The sequence below is a fragment of the Ascaphus truei genome, chromosome 3 (genome assembly GCF_040206685.1).
Source record: "Ascaphus truei isolate aAscTru1 chromosome 3, aAscTru1.hap1, whole genome shotgun sequence".
NCBI classification, from domain to species: domain Eukaryota; kingdom Metazoa; phylum Chordata; class Amphibia; order Anura; family Ascaphidae; genus Ascaphus; species Ascaphus truei.
Genome location: NC_134485.1, coordinates 164492112 through 164519266, shown reverse-complemented (window position 1 = coordinate 164519266; position 27155 = coordinate 164492112). Strand labels below are relative to the sequence as shown.

The 27155-nt window shown below is 44.1% G+C and overlaps 1 protein-coding gene across 12 annotated transcripts in view; it reads left to right on the top strand.

Moving 5' to 3' along the window:
- CASK (calcium/calmodulin dependent serine protein kinase) overlaps positions 1 to 27155 on the top strand; it is a 569868-nt gene that overhangs the window by 128764 nt on the left and 413949 nt on the right. For all 12 annotated transcript variants that reach the window (XM_075589720.1, XM_075589721.1, XM_075589718.1 and 9 more), the window contains one exon: positions 22679 to 22756. In XM_075589720.1, the coding sequence (XP_075445835.1) occupies positions 22679 to 22756 (78 nt within the window). The remainder of the gene's footprint in view (positions 1 to 22678; positions 22757 to 27155) is intronic.

Genomic DNA, 27155 nt, shown 5'->3' with positions numbered 1-27155 from the left:
CAAAGGAGTGAGCTTTAACCATTTAAAAGTGGGAGGGGTGAGCTTCAAACTAGGGAAGGAGGAGCCACCCTCCAAATCAGCTAGGACCAGCTGAAAAAGAATTGCAAAACATACAGGACCCCTATAAGCTCATATTGAACCCCAAAAAAATAACCACAACATATATATGTGTATGTGTCAAAGAGGAGTGCTACTGAGCATGGCAATATATATTTGAAACCAGAGACAGAACATGAAACACAGACAGAGCTCAGTGCTACATTCAAAGACACTAATACATGGTACAGTGCCTATATATATATATATATATATATAATGTGTGTGTGTGTATATGTATAGATAGATAGATATCTTTTGAATAAAATGGTCTTTTAGTATTTTAACTTATTCAAAAGATATCTATATATATATATATATATATATATATATATATATATATATATATATATATACAGTGTTCGACAATCCTATGCATTTACACGCCCGGGGCGGGTGAATTTAACCTCCGGGTGAATAAATATTGGCTCAAGCAGCACACGTGTTTGTTTTTTTAAATTTCCCTGCTTGCGCTGAAATTTCCCTGATCGCGCTGAAAAAAAAAACTCCCCCTACCTGACTGCTGATTGGCGCGCGCTCCCAGGCTTTGCGGGCGCGCGGCCTGGCTCTATATGAGCCAGCCCCCAACGAGCGGACATTCTTTTTTTTTGACTGCCCCACACCTCTGGAATGCCCTTCCCCTCAGTACCCGACTAGCACCCTCTCTATCTACCTTTAAGACCCACCTTAAGACACACTTGCTTAAAGAAGCATATGAATAGCACTGTAGAATTTCTGAACACATGATACATAAAGCTTGGCCCCCTGCAGACGCACTTACCAGAACTCCCTCCTACTGTCTCTGTATGTTCTCCCTACCTACCAATTAGACTGTAAGCTCCTCGGGGCAGGGACTCCTCTTCCTTAATGTTACTTTAATGTCTGAAGCACTTATTCCGATGATCTGTTATTTATATTATCTGTTATTTATTTGATTACCACATGTATTACTACTGTGAAGCGCTATGTACATTAATGGCGCTATATAAATAAAGACATACAATACAAGTAAATAAATGCTGATGGAAATAGATAAGATCACTTTAATAAAGTACATCAAGCAATCATTGCTCTTTAAAACTGGAAATGAAACATTTTGGTAATGGCGAAAGCAAAACATTGTTGAAGGCAAAACACAAACTTTATTTCCAATACAGAGAAACAGTAGCATTTGACATAGTGTCCATAAACAACAAAACAGGTAGCGCTAACCACAATGTGTGTGGTGTAGTAACTATTACCTTATATATTAAGTAAAACTATACATAAGGGGCTGCCTAGGACACAAAGCCTGACCCCCTGGTCAGGAAAACAGTATGGATATACACACTGGGGAGTTTCTATTTGGGACCAGATAACAAGGGGCCATACCCAGCTGAGGATTGTATTCTTCCCATCTACACAAGCAAAGGATCGTCTTATGTGCCTGTACTCACACAGTCCCGTGTGAGTATTTATTGTTAATTTATTCTCTATCCCCAACCCGTCTCTTTACTTAGGGTTCACCCCATGTATTGCATTTACTGTGGTTCTATTTGAACACTTGTGCAGTACTGAGGTGGTGAGGGTGCCTGGCTATAATATTAGCTGGTTGGCCCTCTGATACCTTGGTGATTTTATTCACTTCTATCAAACACTCACTACGTCCACTCTCTCTGTTCATTAACTACTTGGGGTGAGTTGTTACTGGCATCAGGTGACAAGAAGCCACACTAAGTGATTGACTGTGACGCCGACCTTCATCCAAATAAGGAATGAACTAATCGGATGTGCCCGCGCTGACACATGCCTGTGGTGGAGGAACCATACAGAAAGAGGAGCGGTGACCATATCAGCCTATTATCGGGAGATAAAGAACTATCTGATGCACCAGTACTCACACAAGCCCGTGTGAGTATATATGTCATATATTTTTTATTCTCTCACCCACCCATTCCTTTGTAAGCTGCACAACCTGAAGTGCATTGACTGTGGTTCAGGTAGAACCCTTGTGCACTAAGGTGGTGCTGGGTAAGTCTGGCTATAAAATTAACCAGTCTACCTCCAATTTCCTAAAGTCATTATTCTAGTGACACTATTTTAACTGCACTCCCCTTGTTCTTTGTTTTCTAAACCGTTATATACCAAATACAGTAAGGACAAACCAGCCAAATGGATACAAAAGGTAATGAGGGCTCTGCTCTTGAGAGCTTACAATATAGAACAGGAGTGGCCAACTCCAGTCCTCTAGGGCCACCAACTGGTCAGGTTTTAAGGATATCCCTGCTTCAGCACAGGTGGTGCAGTCATTGACTGAGCCACTGTTTGAGCCACTTGTGCTGAAGCAGGAATATCCTTAAAACCGGACCAGTTGGTGGCCATTGAGAACTGAAGTTGGCTACCCCTGATCTAGATCTATGTAACCAACCTCATTGTTCCTAGTGATAAAACAACATATCTTATTATAACTAAAAACATCTCTGTTTCTGTTGGATGGCACAGAATGTATTCCTCCAGAATGCACCAGAGGTTACAATGGAGCCTGCTATACTGTATCTCAGTATGTTTGGCTTAAAAAACCTGCTACATTTTTTCCCTTGAACATACAAGTTGTATCATCGTTAATGGTTTGATTGACACATGGCCACTTGATTAACCTCCATTCTCGAGTCAGAAATTAGTGAAGTGAAAATTACCATACAAATAACTTTTCTGTTGTGAGCTTAGAAAGCCCACTCACCTGGGGCGAGTGGAAAATTGGGGTTGATTTGTGAAGCTAAAATGCAGACACGCAATTATAGCCTTATACCAGAGGTGCGCAAACTGTGGGGCGCAATATTTTTCTGGGGGGCCGCGGCGGTTGCAGAGGCCCCGCACTTTTCCCCAAGGCATTTAAATTAAATGCCGGAGGGAACGCGTGAGGCTTCTGCAACTTGAACTTACCGAGAGTCAGCCGGCTTCTAGACACGTCTCCATGGCAACTGCCACGGGGTAATTTGACGCCGCATTGATGCCGCGGGTCACTTGTCGTGATATCACATGACCACGCTGCATCATTTGACGCTGCACTAAGGTAAGGGGGGTGCAAGCACCGCAGGAGTCAAGGCAGGGGGGCGCAGCAACTAACGTTTGCGCACCCCTGCCTTATACAGTGCTATGCAAGGTATTGGGATGCGAGATTTGGGGAAGCAGAGTGGTGATTAATATCGCTGCTTTCAATGAAGTTCTTCTGCAGCCGCGGCCTTCCATGCACGTGCGGTGGGCAGGAGGCCACCTGCTGTGGTTTGGTCAAGGAAAGTATACATTTTCGATCTCTCAAATTCTGTTAGGACTACGTAGTTTTTTTTTTTTTTTTTTCACTAGTCTGAATCAGTAGATTCAAAGAAAATACAAAAACACCTAAAATATACATGCTGCATATTTTAAAATGACCTTTTTTATATTCAAGCGCGTTATATAGTTAGTATCCGATCCATAGAAATACTAAAATAAATTATTTACAAAGGTCTTATTCAGAATATTTTTTTTTTAAAATGAAAGCCTAAACATGGTTAATAAAAGTTTCCTTTACCAAATGGTGGTTATTGCGTTCACAGACTAGCTGACATTCTTTAAAATATGTAATGGTTCATCATTGGTTACATGTAAGAGAGAGAGTAGCTGTAGTATTCATATGGTGAATAGAGCTGATTGTTCCTTTAATGGGGCAATCCCTCCTAGGACCAAAGGGAACTAATTCCAGTGATCTATTTAAGGGTCTCTGGGTAATAGATACTTGTTTTTTTTAAACCCAAATTTCACCCCTATTCGTATTTTTACATAATTTTCATTTAACGTTAGACTTGGAGGGGTTTTATTTCCTCTGGCTGATCCCTTTTGTGTGATGTCCTTTTGTGATCAGCAAGTGTTTGTACAGCCAGAGTCCCCTTTCCTATACTGTAGGATTGCCACTGAAGCTTACTTTCCAATTGCTGATGGTTTTAGCACTTCAGAATAAAATATGGGTCCTTTCCCCTGCTTCTCGTAGTTCTTTAATTTAGTTTGCTGATCATCTAAAGAGTGGGAACACAGTTTTATTGTTGATGTGTAATTGCAATTATTTACATAACCAAGGCATTTTGTTCCACATCTTCAACCGATTCAATTAGCCAAGTTGTCTGCTGCATCCCTGAAACTAACAATGTCTGTTAGCTCAGTAGAAATGTTGTTTTGGTTCACAAGGTTATTTTTTTTTTCCTGCCATCTCTTCCCTTTTAACAAACATTAGATAGACTCTTTTTTTTTTCACACTGAAAGATCATACAGTAATTGTGACTTTTCGCTGACTTCCCTGAAAACCACTATGGAAAATAGAGATTTTCCCCAGCAACGAGCCTCGCTCTTGCAAATATTTCGCTTCTGTCTGTAACATTGTTACATTGCTATATAGCATTTCTAAATGTAGGCAAAAGAGAGAGAAGTTCTGACAAATGATGAGTCAAATCTGATGTTGTGTTCTATCAGATACGAATTAAACCTAATACTGTACCTAAATTCTCCTCTGTGTTCCACAAGTCTATCATTTGCGATTGGCTCAACTTGCTATATTGCTACATATTGAAATACAGTTGTGCATCATGTTTTGTTATGGGTTAATTAAATTTGATGCCTTTAAGCGATCAAAGATCACCTCAGTCTCTTGTTCTTTCCTGTTCTGGACTTGAATGCTTAATGCTTTTTTACAGTGAAGGGGATAGTGCCGCGCCATGCTAAATATAGAATGGCGCTTTAAAGCCGTTTATATTTTACGAAAAGTGAATATGCAAAAGTAAAGTTTGACAAGATATTGGTATCCCGACTTTAATTTTTAAGTTGGTCAATTTGGTATGTAACCTACAATTTATTTATGATTTATTTATTATTATTATGGTTAGTCTCCAGTCTTGGATTTGAACATTTTAAGTCCCTGAGTGCCACAGCCTCTCCGGCAAAGCGCGGACATGTGCCCGCGGGGGCTCTTAACCAGACAACCAGAAGAGGAGTCATCCTCTTCAATTGCCCTTTTGTGCAGGTCATGTCCCGCGCTCAATCACAATGCAGGACGCGATCTAAGCTGGAACAAAAACCCAAAAGCTTTCCTTGGGCATGACGTAGCTAGCAAATCACGGGACCCCTGGTTGCCAGACCCCATGACACAGTGACTGCGTCTTGGGGCATGCAAAGGGTTAAATCAGGGGTCTCCAAACTCAGTCCTCAAGGGCCACCAACAGGCCAGGTTTTATGGATATCCTTGCTTTAGCACAGGTGGCTCAATCAGTGTCTCAGTCTTCAATTGAGTCACTGATGGAGCCACCTGTGCTGAAGCAAGGATATCCTGAAAAGCTTGCCTGTTGGTGGCACTTGAGGACTGGTTTTGGAGACCGCTGGGTTATAGCACTATACATGTCTCAGTGTAAGTTTGTGCATACAGCATCGACACACTTTATTCGAGCAAATGCCCAGTTTGTACCTGGCAGATACCTGGAATGCGCCGCTCCTCACCTCTGACAAGCCCCGTTGCGTTTGCCTTCCCAGCCACGGTTCATGCCTGGCTGACGGGGGCCTGATCTGTTACATGATAATGATCAGGATTTAATAGGCTGCAATGCTTCGCGTGTCCACCAGATGGCATAAATTCATGAATTGTAATGCAGTATATATATATATATATATATATATATATATATATATATACAGTACTGTATATACACAGTGTATATATATATATATATATATATATATATATATATATATATACACTGTATAACAACAACCCCTATAAGCCATAACATACAGTACTGTACACATACAGTACTGTATATGCACATACATAAATGATACTACTGTATGGGCAGCGGGGGCGAGATGTGTTTGCAGCAGAGAGAGATCCTCTGCTCTCTCTCTTCGCAAACATCGGCACATTAAAAATTATTTTAAATACATTTTTATTGATAAAAATCTCCGGAGCTGAACCGCGTTGGTTTCAGGTCTGGGGACCCCCTGCTCCCCGAGATACAGCCCCCTTTATGAGGTGCCGGTATCCCTCTGCTTGGTTTAAAGGTCCCGATCACGTGATCGCGGCCTGTAAACCAAGCAGAGCAGAGGGATACCGGCACCCCCTAAAGGGGCCTGTATCTCGGGGAGCAGGGGGTCCCCAGACCTGAAACCAGTGCGGTTCTGCTCTGGAGACCCTCTGCACATGTACAGTATCAATAAAACACATACAGTATACAGTATAAATAAACACTCGTTCTTTACCTTAGCGGCTATACGCTATGGTAAAGAAGCAGCATTTCTGTATTTTAATAATACTGTACAGTGAGCAGGGGGTTCCCTGAGCCAGAAATTAATGCTCAGGGACCCCTCCTGCTCAATATTATTAAAAATACAGAAATGCTGCTTCATTACCATAGCGGATAGCCGCTAAGGCAATGAAGGGGTTAACCCACCGTGCCCGCTTTATTGTGCGTAGTGGGGATGGGTGAGGGGGGTATTTGGCCCTTGGTGTGAGTTTAGGACTTGCGGGGGGGTTGCGGGTGCACTTAACCCCTTCACGACCGTAGCAGTTAATACCGCTACGGTCATGAAGGGGTTAAGCCCTCCCGCTACCCCCCCGCAAGCCCTAAACAAGCACCGTTGGGGCTAATACCCCATTCACCCACCCCCGCTACCCACAATAAAAAAAATACACACACAGCAGCCGCCAAAAAATAAATAAATAACTCTAAATAAATAAATAAATGACAATAAATACATTTTAAATACATTTTTATTGATAGTGTACATGTGCAGGGGGTCTCCGGAGCTGAACCGCGTTGGTTTCAGGTCTGGGGACCCCCTGCTCCCCAAGATACAGCCCCCTTTAGGGGGTGCCGGTATCCCTCTGCTTGGTTTAAAGGGCCCGACCACGTGATCGCGGCCTGTAAACCAAGCAGAGCAGAGGGATACCGGCACCCCCTAAAGGGGCCTGTATCTCGGGGATCAGGGGGTCCCCAGACCTGAAACCAGTGCGGTTCTGCTCTGGAGACCCTCTGCACATCTACACTATCAATAAAAATGTATTTTAAATGTATTTATTTATATTCATTTATTTATTTATTTATTTAGATTTATTTATTAATTGTGCTGCTGCTGCAAGTCCTAAACTCACACCAAGGGCCAAACACCCCCCTCACCCCCAATAAAAAAAATTCACGCACAGCAGCCCCACAATTAATAAATAAATCTAAATAAATAAATAAATACATGAAGAGAAATAAATATATACTGGATATATATACTGGATATATATACAGTATATATATATAATAACAATCCCTATACATATACAGTATATACTGTGTATATATATACTGTATAGATAGATAGATAGATAGATAGATAGATAGATAGATAGATACAGTATACAGTATATACACACAGATGATGAACCAATATACAAATACATGTAGAATGGTTATCAAAATCATACTGTCCTACAGATAACGCTTCTCTATACAGACCATAATAATAATCCATTTAATAATCCTAACTGATTTTACAATATAAAACATAACATTCCAATCCACACAGTACATTGCATTTACATTGTATAAATGATGCATAAAATCTATGCACCATATACATTCTGCAAATGAATGTTAACAATATAATTTCAAGCTACTCTACCAGTAAATACAAACACTTCCAAACAAGTCAACTATTTTAACCAATCAAGTAAACAAAAATCAATATATTCTGTAAGTACCAACCAGAAAACACAATTTAAAACCAAAGCTAACCCTTACAATACCAAGGATTACATCTATCTAATTGTAAAAAACCTTATACATTATACACAGCATTGCAAAGTACATGAACAATACAGTACATTCCCTGTATCTCCCTGCCTTCAGTGTAATCTGTTTAAAGCCCCCTCCCCCCTAATGTTTCTGTTAAACAGATTACACTGAAGGCAGAGAGATGTAAAGGCCTAAAGGCCTAAAGCCCCCTCCCCCCTAATGTTTCTGTTAAACAGATTACACTGAAGGGAGAGAGATGTAAAGGCCTAAAGCCCCCTCCCCCCTAATGTTTCTGTTAAACAGATTACACTGAAGGGAGAGAGATTTTACAGAAACACACATTAGGGGGGAGGGGGCTTTAAACAGATTACACTGAAGGCAGAGAGATGTTTCTGTTACCAGTAAATCTCCCTCCCTGCTGTCAGTGCAGTGTATGTAAATGTGGGGAGGGGGGGGGACCCAATGTGCATACTGTGAGGTCTAACCACCCTCACCCCCTACCCACATACCGTTACCCCCCCCCCATCCTGGCCATGGCCCCTCCGCTTCTGCAAAACAGACACAAAAATTAAAACATACAAAGTAATGTCCCCTAACCCCTTAATCACCATAGCGGTTATTAACCGCTACAGTCATGATGGGGTTAACCCACCCTCACCCACCACTCAGGATGCCTACATACCCTCCCACACTACCCCCCCCCCCCCCATGAGGCCTAACCACCCAGTCAGTACCCACAAGGGAGGCCTACCCACATACCGTTGGGGAAACACCCCACCCCCAGTACCCACAATAAAAACAGTACAATGACCCACAATAAACAGCATTATATTTATTAAATACATTACCCACCCCCTGTGCCCCCCCATAAATACAAGATTTATCCTTTTACATACAGGGTTCATAACGCAGCCCCACGCTAGTCCCCGGTGGGCTGGCAGGGCACCTGGACAGACCTACAGTTTACCAGCAGCCCTTTTTACACAGGTTCTGGAGGCCTGCTGGTGGATCCTGCCAGCACCATGGCACCCAGGTGGTCTCCTTGGGTCACCGTGGGCCACAATTGGGTCTCCACGGTAGGCCCAAGGATGTCTGGGAGCCCCGGGTCAAACCCACAGGTGTCTGCGGGGCCTCGGGTGGTTCCCTCGGGGGTCTGGGGAACTCACGGGCCGCGGTGCCCCCACAGAAGTGGGACCACACATCCTCATCCCCGCACCTACGGGTCGGCAGTGCCCCCACAGAAGTGGGACCACACATCGTCATCCCCGCAGACTATGGGTCCGCGGTGCCCCCACAGAAGTGGGACCACACATCATCATCCCCGCATGTGTCACCCGTGGAACCACCAGCCTGATAACCTTGGGATACCCGAGGATACCCACAGGTGGTCTCCAGAGGCCCCACGCAAAACCACGGAATCAAACCCTGAATGTAAAAAAAATAAACCTGGCCTATACATTCACCCTCCCCCCCAACACCTACAGTACAATAATGTGCAAAATAACTATTATCCAGATATGATAATAGATTAATTGCCCATTATTAAAAACATTAACTAGCATATACAAATAAATAAAGTACTACTGACCTCATCAATACGAAGTGTCCGTTGCCAGCAAAATCCTTGTCTTGTCCACAACATACATAGCAAATACAAAGCCAATACATTGCAATTACATTCAGATATCAATTAACCCCTTAAACACCTTATCAGATAATAACCGCAAAGGTGATTAAGGGGTTAAGCCACACAGGCCCGATACCCACCCTCACCCATGAATTTGTACTGTGGCTTCATCATGCAACTATATATATATACTGTATATATATACAGAGAGACAGAGAGAAAGAGAGAGAGATATATACAGTATATATATACACACGTTATATACACACCCATGATAAACCAATATACAGTACAAATAAATGTAGAAGGGTTATCAAAAGCACTGTCCTACAACCAAACACTTCTCCATACATACACACATACAGTTATTTTGCACATTATTGTACTGTAGGTGTTGGGGGGGAGGGTGTATGTATTGAATGTATAGGCCAGGTTTATTTTTTTTACATTCAGGGTTTGATTCCGTGGTTTTGCGTGGGGCCTCTGGAGACCACCTGTGGGTATCCTCGGGGATCCCAAGGGTATCAGGCTGGTGGTTCCACGGGTGACACATGCGGGGATGATGATGTGTGGTCCCACTTCTGTGGGGGCACCGCGGACCCGTAGTCTGCGGGGATGACGATGTGTGGTCCCACTTCTGTGGGGGCACCGCCGACCCGTAGCCCAATTGTGGCCCACGGTGACCCAAGGAGACCACCTGGGTGCCATGGTGCTGGCAGGATCCACCAGCAGGCCTCCAGAACCTGTGTAAAAAGGGCTGCTGGTAAACTGTAGGTCTGTCCAGGTGCCCTGCCAGCCCACCGGGGACTAGCGTGGGGCTGCGTTATGAACCCTGTATGTAAAAGGATAAATCTTGTATTTATGGGGGGGCACAGGGGGTGGGTAATGTATTTAATAAATATAATGCTGTTTATTGTGGGTCATTGTACTGTTTTTATTGTGGGTACTGGGGGTGGGGTGTTTCCCCAACGGTATGTGGGTAGGCCTCCCTTGTGGGTACTGACTGGGTGGTTAGGCCTCACGGGGGGGGGGGGGGGGTTAGTGTGGGAGGGTATGTAGGCATCCCGAGTGGTGGGTGAGGGTGGGTTAACCCCATCATGACTGTAGCGGTTAATAACCGCTATGGTGATTAAGGGGTTAGGGGACATTACTTTGTATGTTTTAATTTTTGTGTCTGTTTTGCAGAAGCGGAGGGGCCATGGCCAGGATGGGGGGGGGGGTAACGGTATGTGGGTAGGGGGTGAGGGTGGTTAGACCTCACAGTATGCACATTTGGTCGCCCCCCCCCCCCCTCCCCACATTTACATACACTGCACTGACAGCAGGGAGGGAGATTTACTGGTAACAGAAACATCTCTCTGCCTTCAGTGTAATCTGTTTAAAGCCCCCTCCCCCCTAATGTGTGTTTCTGTAAAATCTCTCTCCCTTCAGTGTAATCTGTTTAACAGAAACATTAGGGGGGAGGGGGCTTTAGGCCTTTACATCTCTCTCCCTTCAGTGTACCTGTTTAACAGAAACATTAGGGGGGAGGGGGCTTTAGGCCTTTACATCTCTCTGCCTTCAGTGTAATCTGTTTAACAGAAACATTAGGGGGGAGGGGGCTTTAAACAGATTACACTGAAGGCAGGGAGATACAGGGAATGTACTGTATTGTTCATCATGTACAGGCATACCCCACATTAACGTACGCAATGGGACCAGAGCATGTATGTAAAGTGAAAATGTACTTAAAGTGAACCACTCCCTTTTTTCCACTTATCGATGCATGTACTGTACTGCAATCGTCATATACGTGCATTACTGATGAAAATAACGCATTTGTAACAGGCTCTATAGTCTCCCCGCTTGTACACAGCTTCGGGACAGGTAGGGAGCTGGTATTGCTGTTCAGGACGTGCTGATAGGCGCATGCGTGAGCTGCCGTTTGCCTATTGAGCGATATGTACTTACTTGCGAGTGTACTTAAAGTGAGTGTCCTTAAACCGGGGTATGCCTGTATTTTGTTTATTGCAATGCTGTGTATAAAGTATAAGGTTTTTTACAATTAGATAGATGTAATCCTTGGTATTGTAAGGGTTAGCTTTGGTTTTAAATTGTGTTTTCTGGTTGGTACTTACAGTATATATTGATTTTTGTTTAATTGATTGGTTAAAATAATTGACTTGTTTGGAAGTGTTTGTATTTACTGGTAGAGTAGCTTGCAATGATATTGTTAACATTCATTTGCAGAATGTATATGGTGCATAGATTTTATGCATCATTTATACAATGTAAATGCAATGTACTGTGTGGATTGGAATGTTATGTTTTATATTGTAAAATCAGTTAGGATTATTAAATGGATTATTATTATTGTCTGTATAGAGAAGCGTTATCTGTAGGACAGTATGATTTTGATAACCATTCTACATGTATTTGTATATTGGTTCATCATGTGTGTATTTATACTGTATACTGTATATATCTATATATATCTATATATATAGATATATATACACAGTATATACTGTATATGTATAGGGATTGTTATTATATATATACTGTATACAGGCATACCCCGCTTTAAGTACACTCACTTTAAGTACACTCGCGAGTAAGTACATATCGCCCAATAGGCAAACGGCAGCTCACGCATGCGCCTGTTAGCACGTCCTGAACAGCAATACCGGCTCCCTACCTGTACCGAAGCTGTGCGCAAGCAGGGAGACTATAGAGCCTGTTACAGATGCGTTATTTACATCAGTTATGCATGTATATAACGATTGCAGTACAGTACATGCATCGATATGTGGGAAAAGGCAGTGCTTCACTTTAAGTACATTTTCGCTTTACATACATGCTCCGGTCCCATTGCGTACGTTAATGCGGGGTATGCCTGTATATATCCAGTATATATATACAGTATACTGTATATTTATTTCTCTTCATGTATTTATTTATTTATTTAGATTTATTTATTAATTGTGGGGCTGCTGTGCGTGAATTTTTTTTATTGGGGGTGAGGGGGGTGTTTGGCCCTTGGTGTGAGTTTAGGACTTGCAGCAGCAGCACAATTAATAAATAAATCTAAATAAATAAATGAATATAAATAAATACATTTAAAATAAATTTTTATTGATAGTGTAGATGTGCAGAGGGTCTCCAGAGCAGAACCGCACTGGTTTCAGGTCTGGGGACCCCCTGCTCCCCGAGATACAGGCCCCTTTAGGGGGTGCCGGTATCCCTCTGCTCGGCTTGGTTTACAGGCCGCGATCACGTGGTCGGGCCCTTTAAACCAAGCAGAGGGATACCGGCACCCCCTAAAGGGGGCTGTATCTCGGGGAGCAGGGGGTCCCCAGACCTGAAACCAACGCGGTTCAGCTCCGGAGACCCCCTGCACATGTACACTATCAATAAAAATGTATTTAAAATGTATTTATTGTCATTTATTTATTTATTTAGATTTATTTATTTATTTTTTGGCGGCTGCTGTGTGTGTGTATTTTTTTTATTGTGGGTAGCGGGGGTGGGTGAATGGGGTATTAGCCCCAACGGTGCTTGTTTAGGGCTTGCGGGGGGGTAGCGGGAGGGCTTAACCCCTTCATGACCGTAGCGGTATTAACTGCTACGGTCGTGAAGGGGTTAAGTGCACCCGCAACCCCCCCGCAAGTCCTAAACTCACACCAAGGGCCAAATACCCCCCTCACCCATCCCTACTACACACAATAAAGCGGGCACGGTGGGTTAACCCCTTCATTGGCTTAGCGGCTATCCGCTATGGTAATGAAGCAGCATATCTGTATTTTTAATAATATTGAGCAGGAGCAGGGGGGGTCCCTGAGCATTAATTTCTGGCTCAGGGAACCCCCTGCTCACTGTACAGTATTATTAAAATACAGAAATGCTGCTTCTTTACCATAGCGCATAGCCGCTAAGGTAAAGAACGAGTGTTTATTTATTCTGTATACTGTATGTGTTTTATTGATACTGTACATGTGCAGAGGGTCTCCAGAGCAGAACCGCACTGGTTTCAGGTCTGGGGACCCCCTGCTCCCCGAGATACAGGCCCCTTTAGGGGGTGCCGGTATCCCTCTGCTCTGCTTGGTTTACAGGCCGCGATCACGTGGTCGGGCCCTTTAAACCAAGCAGAGGGATACCGGCACCCCCTAAAGGGGGCTGTATCTTGGGGAGCAGGGGGTCCCCAGACCTGAAACCAACGCGGTTCAGCTCCGGAGACCCCCTGCACATCTACACTATCAATAAAAATGTATTTAAAATCATTTTTAATGTGCGGATGTTTGCGCAGAGAGAGAGCAGCGGATCTCTCTCTGCTGCAAACACATCTCGCCCCCGCTGCCCATACAGTAGTATCATTTATGTATGTGCATATACAGTACTGTATGTGTACAGTACTGTATGTTAGGGCTTATAGGGGTTGTTGTTATACAGTATATATATATATATATATACAGTATATATACTGCATTACAATTCATTATAGGGGACGGCTTCAAAGAGAACAGCTCGCAAGCGCCCCCATGTGTATTTACACGGCATTGCAGTATTTCAGCCAGCCGGAATAAAATGCTTAAATCCCTGCAGGGAAAATAACGCAATGCACTCCGGCAGAAAACGATCAGAAACCTGAATACACCCGGGTATACCCGAATTCGCGGGACTAGCCGAGCGAGAATAAAGTGTGTCGGTACTGTAGTTTAACGTTTCTATTTGTATTATAACAGCTCTCAAAGTTGGCAAAGCCTAATATCTCAAACACGTAGATGTTTGAGTGGAAATTCAGCTAGAAAGAATGTAGAAGTAGTTTCCATCATGTTGTATTTTGTACTCTACTGTATTCATATTACAGTTTGAATTCCCGAGCTGCGCGTTGTGACTGTGGCTCGAAATTGCCCAACCTGACTACATTGATTACGTGTGCATTGCACTGAGTAGCCAGATCAGATCCTTGCCTGGAGATTTAATAAATCCGCTCCCATTGGTTGCATTGTGCTAAAATCTTTCACACAAGTGTTGCATTTTTCCGTGACTCAAAGCTTTTAGAGCTTACCTTTGATAATCCTCATCTCATGTTTTTGCCACTTCACAGTTTGATAATGTTTGATTTAAAGGCCACCATTATAGAAAACTGTATGGCGTAGAATACATTACATTTTACTAGGAAGTATGACCCCTTAAAGAGGCAATCCAAGTGGCAATTTTTTTATTGTTTTGTTTTTTTTAAATTTATATTTTACACAGGATTGAAGCAGGTGGTCTCTGGAGCTGAATCCCATTGATATCAGCTCTGGGAACCCCTTGCTTCCTAAGATACTTCCATAGTGGGTGCCGGTAGCTGCTTCTCTAAGAGGGATCATGTAATAGCCACTTTTCAAAGCTCCTGTGTCCTGCTAGCCAATAGGAATCCGTGAAGTCATCCAGAGCGACGTCTTATTGACCCACGTGATGCGGGAGCTTTAAACTTGCAGGCAATACGGGCACCCCCTTCGGAGGTCTGTATCTCTGGAAGCAGGGGTTTACTGTAGCTGAAATTAACGGTGTTCAGCTCTGGAAACACCTTGCTTCAATCCTCTGTTAAAAAAAATTTGCAAAACTATTGCTTGCTTGGATTGGTCCTTTAACAATTATGTAAGGGCTTTCAGCGTATTGGCCCATATGTATGAAAGCAAAAGTGGTGCTATTCTAAGGCACCATAGGTATCAAAGAAAACAATCCCATTCAAAGCAATAGATATAAATATATATATACAGTGGTGTGAAAAAGAAAGTACACACTCTTTGAATTCTATGGTTTTACATATCAGGACGTAATAAAAATCATCTGTTCCTTAGCAGATCTTAAAATTAGGTAAATACAACCTCAGATGAACAACAACACATGACATATTACACCGTGTCATGATTTATTTTACAGAAATAAAGTCAAAATGGAGAAGCTATGTGTAAAAAACTAAGTATACCGTATGATTCAATAGCTTGTAGAACCACCTTTAGCAGCAATAACTTGAAGTAATCGTTTTCTGTATGACTTGATCAGTCTCTCACATTGTTGTGAAGGAATTTTGGCCCACTCTTCTTTACAACGTTGCTTCAGATCATTGAGGTTTGTGGGCATTTGTTTATGCACAGCTCTCTTAAGGTCCCGCCACAGCATTTCAATCGGGTTGAGGTCTGGACTTTGACTGGGCCATTGCAACACCTTGATTATTTTCTTTTTCAGCCATTCTGTTGTAGATTTGCTGGTGTGCTTGGGATCATTGTCCTGTTGCATGACCCAATTTCGGCCAAGCTTTAGCTGTCGGACAGATGGCCTAACATTTGACTCTAGCATACTTTGGTATACAAAGGAGTTCATGGTCGACTCAATGACTGCAAGGTTCCCAGGTCCTGTGTCTGCGAAACAAGCCCAAATCATCACCCCTCCACCACCGTGCTTGACAGTTGGTATGAGGTGTTTGTGCTGATATGCTGTGTTTGGTTTTTGCCAAACATGGCGCTGTGCATTGCCAAACATATCCACTTTGGTCTCGTCTGTCCAAAGGACATTGTTCCAGAAGTCTTGTGGTTTGTTCAGATGCAACTTTGCAAACCTTAGCTGTACTGCCATGTTCTTTTTAGAGAGAAGAGGTTTTCTCCTGGCAACCCTTCCAAACAAACCATACTTGTTCAGTCTTTTTCTAATTGTACTGTCATGAACTTTAACATTTAACATGCTAACTGAGGCCTGTAGAGTCTAAGATGTAACTCTTGTTTTTTTTGCAATTTCTCTGAGCATTGCACGGTCTGACCTGGTGCATTTGCTGGGACGTCCACTCCTGGGAAGATTGGCAACTGTCTTGAATGTTTTCCACTTTTGAATAATCTTTCTCACTGTAGAATTATGGACTTTAAATTGTTTGGACATGGCCTTATAACCCTTCCCAGATTGATGGTCAGCAACAATTGCTTATCTAAGATCATTGCTGATGTTTTTCCTCCTTGGCATTGTTAACATACACCTGAATGCTCCAGACCAGCAAACTGCTAAAACTTTGGATTTTATAGAGGTAGTAACACTTGCTGATGATCAATTAATCAAGGGCATTTTATTAGCAGCACCTGTCTGCTACTTAGCATCTTAATTCCTATGGAAGCAGTAAGGGTGTACTTAGTTTTTCACACATGGCTTCTCCATTTTGGCTTTATTTTTGTTAAATCATGAAACAGTGTAATATGTCATGTGTTGTTGTTCATCTGAGGTTGTATTTACCTAATTTTAAGATCTGCTAAGGAACAGATGATTGTTATTATGTCCTGATATGTAAAACCATGGAATTCAAAGAGGGTGTACTTTATTTTTCACACAACTGTAATTGTGGGATCAGTGTTTTGCCCTGGTGTTGCACAACTATTGTCCTAATACATATGGTAGACCACATTGTTACATGAAGTTCAAAAAGAAAATGCAACCCAAAAATAATAATTAAAAATAAGTTTTACAACTTTCCCATTTACAAACACAGAACATGAATAGTTTTTTACATACAAAATGTAGTTCTATTTAGTTTATATTAAAAAAAAACATCTCTTTTTACAAAAATAGAAAATCTGATTAACACAGTGGAACTACAGATTATGTTGAAGGGAAGATAGAACTACAGTATGTTTTTAAGGCACTGACCATTGGTTATCATCTGTTATTATTTGACTACTGGCTGCATACGAGTCCCCGGCACAAATAATGTACATTCTAATATTGGGTGCTTTGGGGATGGGGACATAATGACTTTAATGACACAAGGAGCCGGCACTAGGAATTGGACAAAGTCATTTTTGATGCCGTCTTTACTGCGAGGTTGCTGCTCCGTTTCACCAGGAGCTTCTACTACAGATAACGCAATCTTTATTACCCCTGCTGACAACGTGTAGCGGGACATGGAATAGCGCACCAGCGGGACAAGCCCCCATTCAACCAAACTGAGTTTAAATGGTGGGTCTAATGCGTTATCACACCCTCTGCAATGCACAAGCAAGTGCAATAACGTGTGTTACATTTGTACGTGCAAAATATATAGAGCCCAAAAAGTACTGCACACATGTCCCTTTTATTGATCTAGTGTAGAACCGATGTGGTGTGCATACCTTTTAATTTAATTAGGTCCACTTTTATACTTGTGGATTCTTAACTACTGTACATGCATTAATATAGCTGAAGAACAGAGTATAAAGCAATGTTTGGCCGGCTCTCCAAGTAGTAAATTGAAGAATGGTTTCTTAAGGTGGCAAAACATGTATAAACAAGATCGTTCACAGACAGAAAAAAGCACCAAAGGAGATGCAAGTCTTCTTTTGTTTCCTCGCACCTTATATTATTACACAATAACTGATCATACTATCAGCTCACAAATGTTTCTCATTTTACCCCTGCAGTCTTAGACATCTGCCTATTTACGCCCTTCATCAGAAAAATCTACCTGGTTATTCCAGTTCCTCAGCATCCCCAGCTTGTTACCTAGTGGCAGATGCACCCAACCTGGTTGTGAAGTCAAATACATCTGCTCACTGCCCACACAATTCTTATACATCATAATCGTCAGCGTGATGATGAAATCCATGTGCAACAATGGATTTAAGGAGGGAGACGTTCTAGCACGAATGCCCACACTTTATTTAAGCAAACAGTAAAAATTAAAAAAACACTCACATAGCGAGTGGCCGTGCTGGTTCTCTGCTCCTCGTTCCTCCTGACAGGGACACTGGATGCCGCGTCCGGCAGCAGAGAGGGAACTGTAGAGCTATGGGATTACGGAGTCCTATTGTGTCCAACAATGCTCCACGTTCACCAGGCTACGCGTTTCGCACGTACAGCGTACTTCATACCTCTACATTTCCCTCTCTGCTGCCGTGTGTCTTGGATACCACCACGGGTTCCAGACACCCCACAGAGGGTTAACCATTATCTGTGTTCACTCATATCACTTCAATAATAATAATAGTTACTTGGTTATTTAGTTAAACCCTTTGGCCAAAGTGTCATAAGCCTGCATAGCACGTCAAGGTATAACCAAAATTAATGCAGGTCCTACACTATACTGTGAACCCTTCCCTTTACCTCTGTATGCGGTAGATCCTGTTCTTTGCAGCAAAGTGAAAAGACCTCCCAAGTAAAAAAGGTGAGGAGGAGTGAGCTCTGGGGGGAGGTGCCACCTCCCTCCATACAGCTGTTACCAGTCAGAAATTGATTAATACACACATTCCCAGCTAGCTCAAACTCCCACATCCACCACATCATGAATATATATATTTATGTCAAAAAGAGTGCTACTGGGTGTGGCAAATGTATACAACAAAAGACAGGGGTGCCCAATGCTACATCCAATTGACAAAACATGTAAAGTAATAAGTATAAAGTTTAAATACTTCAATAATAATAATTTTTACTTTGTTATTTAGTTATAGTGTGTGTATGTGTATGTGTGTGTGTATATATATATATATATATATATATATATATATATATATATATATATATATATATATATATATATATATATATGTGTGTGTGTATATATCTCAACTAAAAAGATAACTTGTGAGCACATTCACATGTCTTAGACACGTTTGCAACCCTGCCTTTCACCATGTATATACGTATACACATACATACCTACTGTACATACATACACATATACACATAAGCACACGCGCACATAGACACACGCATACATGCATAGACACACACACATATTTATATACATATATTTTTATACACATTGTCATACAATCACTGTCTCTAGGTGCTGGAATGGGGCAGCTATGGTACTTTCCAGCATACAGAGAGTTAACTTCCCCTAGAGTAGCTATTTCAGCTGCAAACTAATTGAGCCGTCTGAACTCCTGATCGCACATGGAGTTTTAAAAGTCAGGAAGTGACTACATGCTGAGAAAGACTGCTGTTCCCAGGGAAGGGGGACAGAGAAGAGCTCCCCTAGGATGGAAGGATGTGAGACCGTGCTGAAGCAGGGAAGTCCTGTCCTTAACATTGGACTTGCAGAGGAGAAATTCTCTGAGCTCTCGTGGGGCTGAGCTACCGTGGGATGGAAGAACGTGAAACCGTGCTGAAGCGGGGACATCTGCTATATACGCACGCACACATACTGTATATGTTTCAGTCCATAGGACAATAAGAAGTATGATATACTGCTGCGGCCAAGTTTATTCGAGCATTTGCCCGTTCTTGGCCGCAGCAGTAGCCTGGCGCGCGCCCGAGAGTGACGGGCGCGCGCCGAAGCAGCGGAAGAGCGCCCTCCGATCGGGGCGCTCTCCCTACCGCTGCCGGGTCCGCCGGGTCCCCCGGAACCCCCTGCCGCTGTCCCGCGATCGCGGGACACCACGGCTCCCTCGGGGAGCCCCTGGACGCGCGTGCAGGGGGCGCACGCTCCCGAAGACGCGTGACCGCGCGTCTATGACGCGCGGCACGCCGAGGGGCGGCCACTAGCAAGCCGGGAAATCTCCCGGCTTGCGGATCTGGCCGCAGTGTGATTAAGTGTGTCGGTAGTGTATTCAGTGTGGGTGCCTGCTTAAATGGAGTTTACTTTGATGGGGTTTTTGATGAAAAGATGCAACTTAAAATCAAAATGTAAAAGTTCACTAATAAAATTGCTAATATATTGCTAGCCTATTTTGGAGGAGCGCAGGGTTTCTGTATTTTGTTTTCATAAATGTGTGTCCGATTCCCTTTAGCTAGCAGTATTATCCATAAGGCAAGGGTGCTCAAACTGAAATTTTCTGGTGGGGGCGTGGCGCTTACAGGGGACCATCGTTCTTCCCCAAAGCATTCAAATGAAATGCCGAGGGAGCGCGCAAGACCTCTGTATGCTTTGCTTACCTTGTCTTGGCGGCTTCTAGCGACACGTCGCCATGGCAAATGACGCCGCGTAGTTGCATGACGATGGCAATGCAACGTCACATGACATTGTGACATCAAATGACGACGGACAAAAAGTAAGAGAGGAGCAGGCAGGGAGGCATAGTCTAAAAAGTTTGCGCACCCCTGCATAAGGTATTGAAAGTAAGTGTTACTGATGCATTCTGTATTAGGAGCAGGTCTGAGCTCACCTACTTCTGTTTTGTGTGTGTATGTATACAGGGATGGAAAAATCCTGGGTGCTTAAAATGTCCCCCCTGGCATCTGCGCTGTGCGCAGTGATGACTGACCTGATTGACGGGTCAAGTCACGTCATTGACCGGTCAAGGGCTAGTCGGAGCAGAGGGAGGTTATGTCCGGGTGTCTGTAGCCGTGCAGCTCAGTGTGGGGATCGGAGAGCTGGGGACTGGGTTAGTCTGAGCTGAGAGGGAGATGATGTTAGAGAGCACGTGTCTGCCTGAGTGCCTTCCAGTGTGTCAGATACACATTGGAATACATACATAGTGACACAGAGTGGGGGGGGGGGAGACGGGGGTTTAGCTTAAATGCCCCTCCTACCTCTGCACGCCTAACCAAACGCTGACTCTTAAAAATTCTGTCCGGTTTCTGAGTATTTTATATATTCGGCATATACAGTATATGTATATATATAATAACATGTTACCATCCAGCAGGGTGGCAGAACAGCAAGGAGAGACAGCACTCAGAGGTGTAAGTCAGCAGAACAATGTTTTGAAATAGACACAACAGATTTTTGTGTCTTTCAATACATTGTTTTGCTTACTTACCTCTGAGGGCTGTCTCTCCTTGCTGTTCTGCTGCCTTTCTGGATGGTAACTTAGGGCCTCATGCAGAGAGCATCGTTATTTCAAAATTCGCCATTTTTTGTACAATTTCGCGCAGAAAACTGCAGAAAATGGCGAGTTACGAAAAACGCGCCAATTTTTTTTTTCTATTTCTAAAACTCGCCTCGCGGCTGGCGGGAACCTCCATCTCGCCATTTTTAAAACTCTCCGAATGCAGAGAGGTACGAACGGCATGTAGCGGCTGTTCGCACCAGGAAAATGGCGCGATTTTCTCATTTTTGCCGCGCCAGGAAAAGTTGGCAATAAGATGGCGCTCGCCGCCTATAGCAAAGGGGACAAAAAATGCGCGATTTTTTCTTTACACATTTCTGAAGCGCGCATCTTTCCCATTTAAACTCGCCACACGGATCCATGTTAAACATAGCAGAATTCGAACTTTTCTGCATATGGAGAATAAAACTCTCCAAAAAAGCTACTTTTTATGAAATTCGCCAATTTGAAAATTCGATGCTCTCTGCATGAGGCCCATAATCTCTACATTATTTATGGGAGTAGCACCTGGCCTTTTTTTTGGATATCTACATTGGAGTGCTTGCTGTGTATGTATATGTATATATATATATATATATATGTATATGTATATGTATATATATATATATATGTGTGTGTGTGTTTATCTCTATCCCCTACTTGAGCCAGGGAAAACAGGGGGGGGGGGGAGAGAGAGAGATAACAGTTTTACATTTCTGTTCTATTTCTTAACCTAACCTGCTGCATAACTGAGGTAAACAATGTATTTTTTGTGTGAAGCATAATATCTAAATTCATGTTAGTCTTCTTGTAGGTACCATGAATAACTGTCAACAGAGCACCTTAGATTGCTACCTTTTCCACCTTTTTGTCCTTGCATTAGCTCAATCTGAATGCAGTTTCAGAGAAGGACAAAGTCATCTGAAGATCAAAATGTTAGGCTGCTGACTAATCTTGAAAATGATGGACTGCAGTGCGTTTGTCTCTGTTAGTTTGCAGCCATGGCTACTTAGAGCTACACTATACTCTGCCATTTTTAATTGACATCCATATAGAGTATTTCCTTTGCCCTGCTTGCTTTTTGAAGCTGTGGCCTGCTTTTACTCATCTTTCCACGCTCACTAAGTGGATTTGATTGCTTCAGAGAAAGTCCCGTCAGCTCAAATTATGTCTCTTCATTTTGTTGAAATGAATTGCTGTAAAAATAGAGCATGAATAACAATTGGAAGATACTTTGTAATGTGTCACTGCATTTGCACTACACCAATTCTTATGAATAGTGTGACTGGTTTCTTAAGTTACCCTTTGAAGGTTTCACGCGCTCAACAGCTGCTTCTACAGCTCGTCACGTGTAATGGAGCATCCTGCACAGGTAAGTCCAAGGAGTATTGCTTTGACTTTTCACTGACTGTCTTATATATTTTTTTCTCTTGCTACAGTATGGATGGAGCTGATCTGTGCTTTGAAATTGTAAAGAGAGCAGATGCCGGCTTTGTATACAGTGAAGCCGTTGCCAGGTATGTAGTATTTAATACCAGTGATGACAATGTTGCTGGACCTTTCATAACAAAGATGTTAATGCTCAATGCATTTGCAATCCTTTTTTATTTTTTTCCTAAAGTGTTTAAACATTAAAATATGCTAATATTATCTCATTAGCTTACATAACTATAGTTTATTTTCCAACTCTTCTTTTTTTCTTAATTTCTTTCCAATTCATATGCTTTGATTAAAGAAACGTAATTCCTAGAGTTTCATTGAGTACTCCTTAACACATTCTGTGTGTGCCTAGAAAATGAATGTTATGGTTAAAGACAATCACTCCATCCAAAAATGTGTGTCGTCGTCCCCTGCTGTTATCAACCTCGTCATACACTTTCGTAGTTCACAGTTCATTACAGATTGCTGCCATTATGCATTTTCAGATAACATTTTCACAGCTGCTGGGGGGAACTTCCATTTGCAAAGTACTGAGTATGGCATGAGAACTATATAAGATTAAAGGCAAATAATAATGCCCCATATTTCCGGTTGACCGCTTTTTGATCGTTAAGTAATTATGTAAAAACTGGGGGACAACTCTATTATTATTGACAAAGAATTCTGTTTTTCTATATATTTGCCAAATTCAGTATAATTATTTTTGTGCATGTCCCTACATGATCTATTGTGAAATCGCACTGGACTTCAAAAGGGTCAACATTTAAAAGATCTTAAAAAAAAACAAAACATTATTTATGGGTACAGTATAATGTGACCTAAAAAAAGACTTTCTTTTTTTTTCTTTTACACCATATGTAGGGTGACCAGACGTCCGGGACATTCCCGTTTTTTTTAGGTCTGTCCCGGTGATCTGACATTTTTTAAAATGTCCTGGTTTTTGCCATCTGTTCTGGTTTTTAAAGCTGAAGAGTGGAGGATGCCGGTGGGGATGACAGCGGTGGCCAGGTCTGTCCAGGTTGCAGAGGGTGGGCGCAGAGTTAGCTTCAGAGGAGTGTTGGGGCGGGGCCAGCAGGGAAGAGAGCAGAAGCCGGGTCTTCCTGTGGCTGCAGAGGAGTGTGGGGGCGGGGCCAGCTGCAGAAGAGCACCAGCAGAGCAAGACCCGAAACACTGTGATAACCTCCTAATGTCTGCTGCCAGAGCCCAAGATGGATTCCCCCACCCCTCCAGTGACAGGTAGGGACTGTCTGTATAAACACATAATGGGGAAAATGAGACACACAGAATGGGGTGAGAGAGAGAGACAAAATGTGAAGACATAGGCACAGAATGTGGTGAGAGAAAGCCACACAGAATGTTGTGAGAGGGAGACACAGAATGGGATGAGAGAGACAGAATGTGAAGACATTTACACAGAATGGGGTGAGAGGGAGACACAGAATGGGGTGAGTGGGAGACACAGAATGGGGTGAGTGGGAGACACAGAATGGGGTGAGTGGGAGACACAGAATGGGGTGAGTGGGAGACACAGAATGGGGTGAGTGGGAGACACAGAATGGGGTGAGTGGGAGACACAGAATGGGGTGAGTGGGAGACACAGAATGGGGTGAGTGGGAGACACAGAATGGGGTGAGTGGGAGACACAGAATGGGGTGAGTGGGAGACACAGAATGGGGAGAGGGGGAGTCACAGAATGGGGAGAGGGGGAGTCACAGAATGGGGAGAGGGGGAGACACAGAATGGGGAGAGGGGGAGACACAGAATGGGGAGAGGGGGAGACACAGAATGGGGTGAGAGGGGGAGACACAGAATGGGGTGAGTGGGAGACACAGAATGGGGTGAGTGGGAGACACAGAATGGGGTGAGTGGGAGACACAGAATGGGGTGAGTGGGAGACACAGAATGGGGTGAGTGGGAGACACAGAATGGGGTGAGTGGGAGACACAGAATGGGGTGAGTGGGAGACACAGAATGGGGTGAGTGGGAGACACAGAATGGGGTGAGTGGGAGACACAGAATGGGGTGAGTGGGAGTCACAGAATGGGGTGAGTGGGAGTCACAGAATGGGGTGAGTGGGAGTCACAGAACGGGGTGAGTGGGAGTCACAGAATGGGGTGAGTGGGAGACACAGAATGGGGTGAGTGGGAGACACAGAATGGGGTGAGTGGGAGACACAGAATGGGGTGAATGGGAGACACAGAATGGGGTGAGAGGGAGACAGAATGGGGTGAGTGGGAGACACAGAATGGGGTGAGAGGGAGACACAGAATGGGGTGAGAGGGAGACACAGAATGGGGTGAGTGGGAGACACAGAATGGGGTGAGTGGGAGACACAGAATGGGGTGAGTGGGAGACACAGAATGGGGTGAGTGGGAGACACAGAATGGGGTGAGTGGGAGACACAGAATGGGGTGAGTGGGAAACACAGAATGGGATGAGTGGGAGACACAGAATGGGGTGAGTGGGAGACACAGAATGGGGTGAGTGGGAGACACAGAATGGGGTGAGTGGGAGTCACAGAATGGGGAGAGGGGGAGACACAGAATGGGGAGAGGGGGAGACACAGAATGGGGAGAGGGGGAGACACAGAATGGGGAGAGGGGGAGACACAGAATGGGGAGAGGGGGAGACACAGAATGGGGTGAGAGGGAGACACAGAATGGGGTGAGAGGGAGACAGAATGGGGTGAGTGGGAGACACAGAATGGAGTGAGTGGGAGACACAGAATGGGGTGAGTGGGAGACACAGAATGGGGTGAGTGGGAGACACAGAATGGGGTGAGTGGGAGACACAGAATGGGGTGAGTGGGAGACACAGAATGGGGTGAGTGGGAGACACAGAATGGGGTGAGTGGGAGACACAGAATGGGATGAGTGGGAGACACAGAATGGGGTGAGTGGGAGACACAGAATGGGGTGAGTGGGAGACACAGAATGGGGAGAGGGGGAGTCACAGAATGGGGAGAGGGGGAGACACAGAATGGGGAGAGGGGGAGACACAGAATGGGGAGAGGGGGAGTCACAGAATGGGGTGAGTGGGAGTCACAGAATGGGGAGAGGGGGAGACACAGAATGGGGTGAGTGGGAGACACAGAATGGGGAGAGGGGGAGTCACAGAATGGGGAGAGGGGGAGACACAGAATGGGGAGAGGGGGAGACACAGAATGGGGAGAGGGGGAGACACAGAATGGGGTGAGAGGGAGACAGAATGGGGTGAGTGGGAGACACAGAATGGGGTGAGAGGGAGACACAGAATGGGGTGAGAGGGAGACACAGAATGGGGTGAGTGGGAGACACAGAATGGGGTGAGTGGGAGACACAGAATGGGGTGAGTGGGAGACACAGAATGGGGTGAGTGGGAGACACAGAATGGGGTGAGTGGGAGACACAGAATGGGATGAGTGGGAGACACAGAATGGGGTGAGTGGGAGACACAGAATGGGGTGAGTGGGAGACACAGAATGGGGAGAGGGGGAGTCACAGAATGGGGAGAGGGGGAGACACAGAATGGGGAGAGGGGGAGACACAGAATGGGGAGAGGGGGAGTCACAGAATGGGGTGAGTGGGAGTCACAGAATGGGGTGAGTGGGAGACACAGAATGGGGTGAGTGGGAGACACAGAATGGGGTGAATGGGAGACAGAATGGGGAGAGGGGGAGACACAGAATGGGGAGAGGGGGAGACACAGAATGGGGAGAGGGGGAGACACAGAATGGGGAGAGGGGGAGTCACAGAATGGGGTGAGTGGGAGTCACAGAATGGGGTGAGTGGGAGACACAGAATGGGGTGAGTGGGAGACACAGAATGGGGTGAATGGGAGACACAGAATGGGGAGAGGGGGAGACACAGAATGGGGAGAGGGGGAGACACAGAATGGGGAGAGGGGGAGACACAGAATGGGGAGAGGGGGAGACACAGAATGGGGAGAGGGGGAGACACAGAATGGGGTGAGAGAGACACACAGAATGGGGTGAGAGAGACACACAGAATGGGGTGAGAGAGACACACAGAATGGGGTGAGAGAGACACACAGAATGGGGTGAGAGAGACACACAGAATGGGGTGAGAGAGACACACAGAATGGGGTGAGAGAGACACACAGAATGGGGTGAGAGAGACACACAGAATGGGGTGAGAGAGACACACAGAATGGGGTGAGAGAGACACACAGAATGGGGTGAGAGAGACACATACAGAAATGGGGTGAGACAGAATGGGATGAAACACACAGAGTATGGAGTGAGAGGTGTTACATGCTCATTCACGTATCCCCATACCTCACCCCCCTGCCCCTCGAGAACATGCAAAACATCTTCCATCATTCAAAGGTGTTAATTGCAACTCCAGTTGCAAGTGCATTTGATTTCAGATTATAAAAACTCTTGGATGGCAGATTAAATGAATCTGGATATCCTTTCATACAATACGTACTGTAACATTTAATTTTTGGACTTTTTGATCATTACAACTACTTATG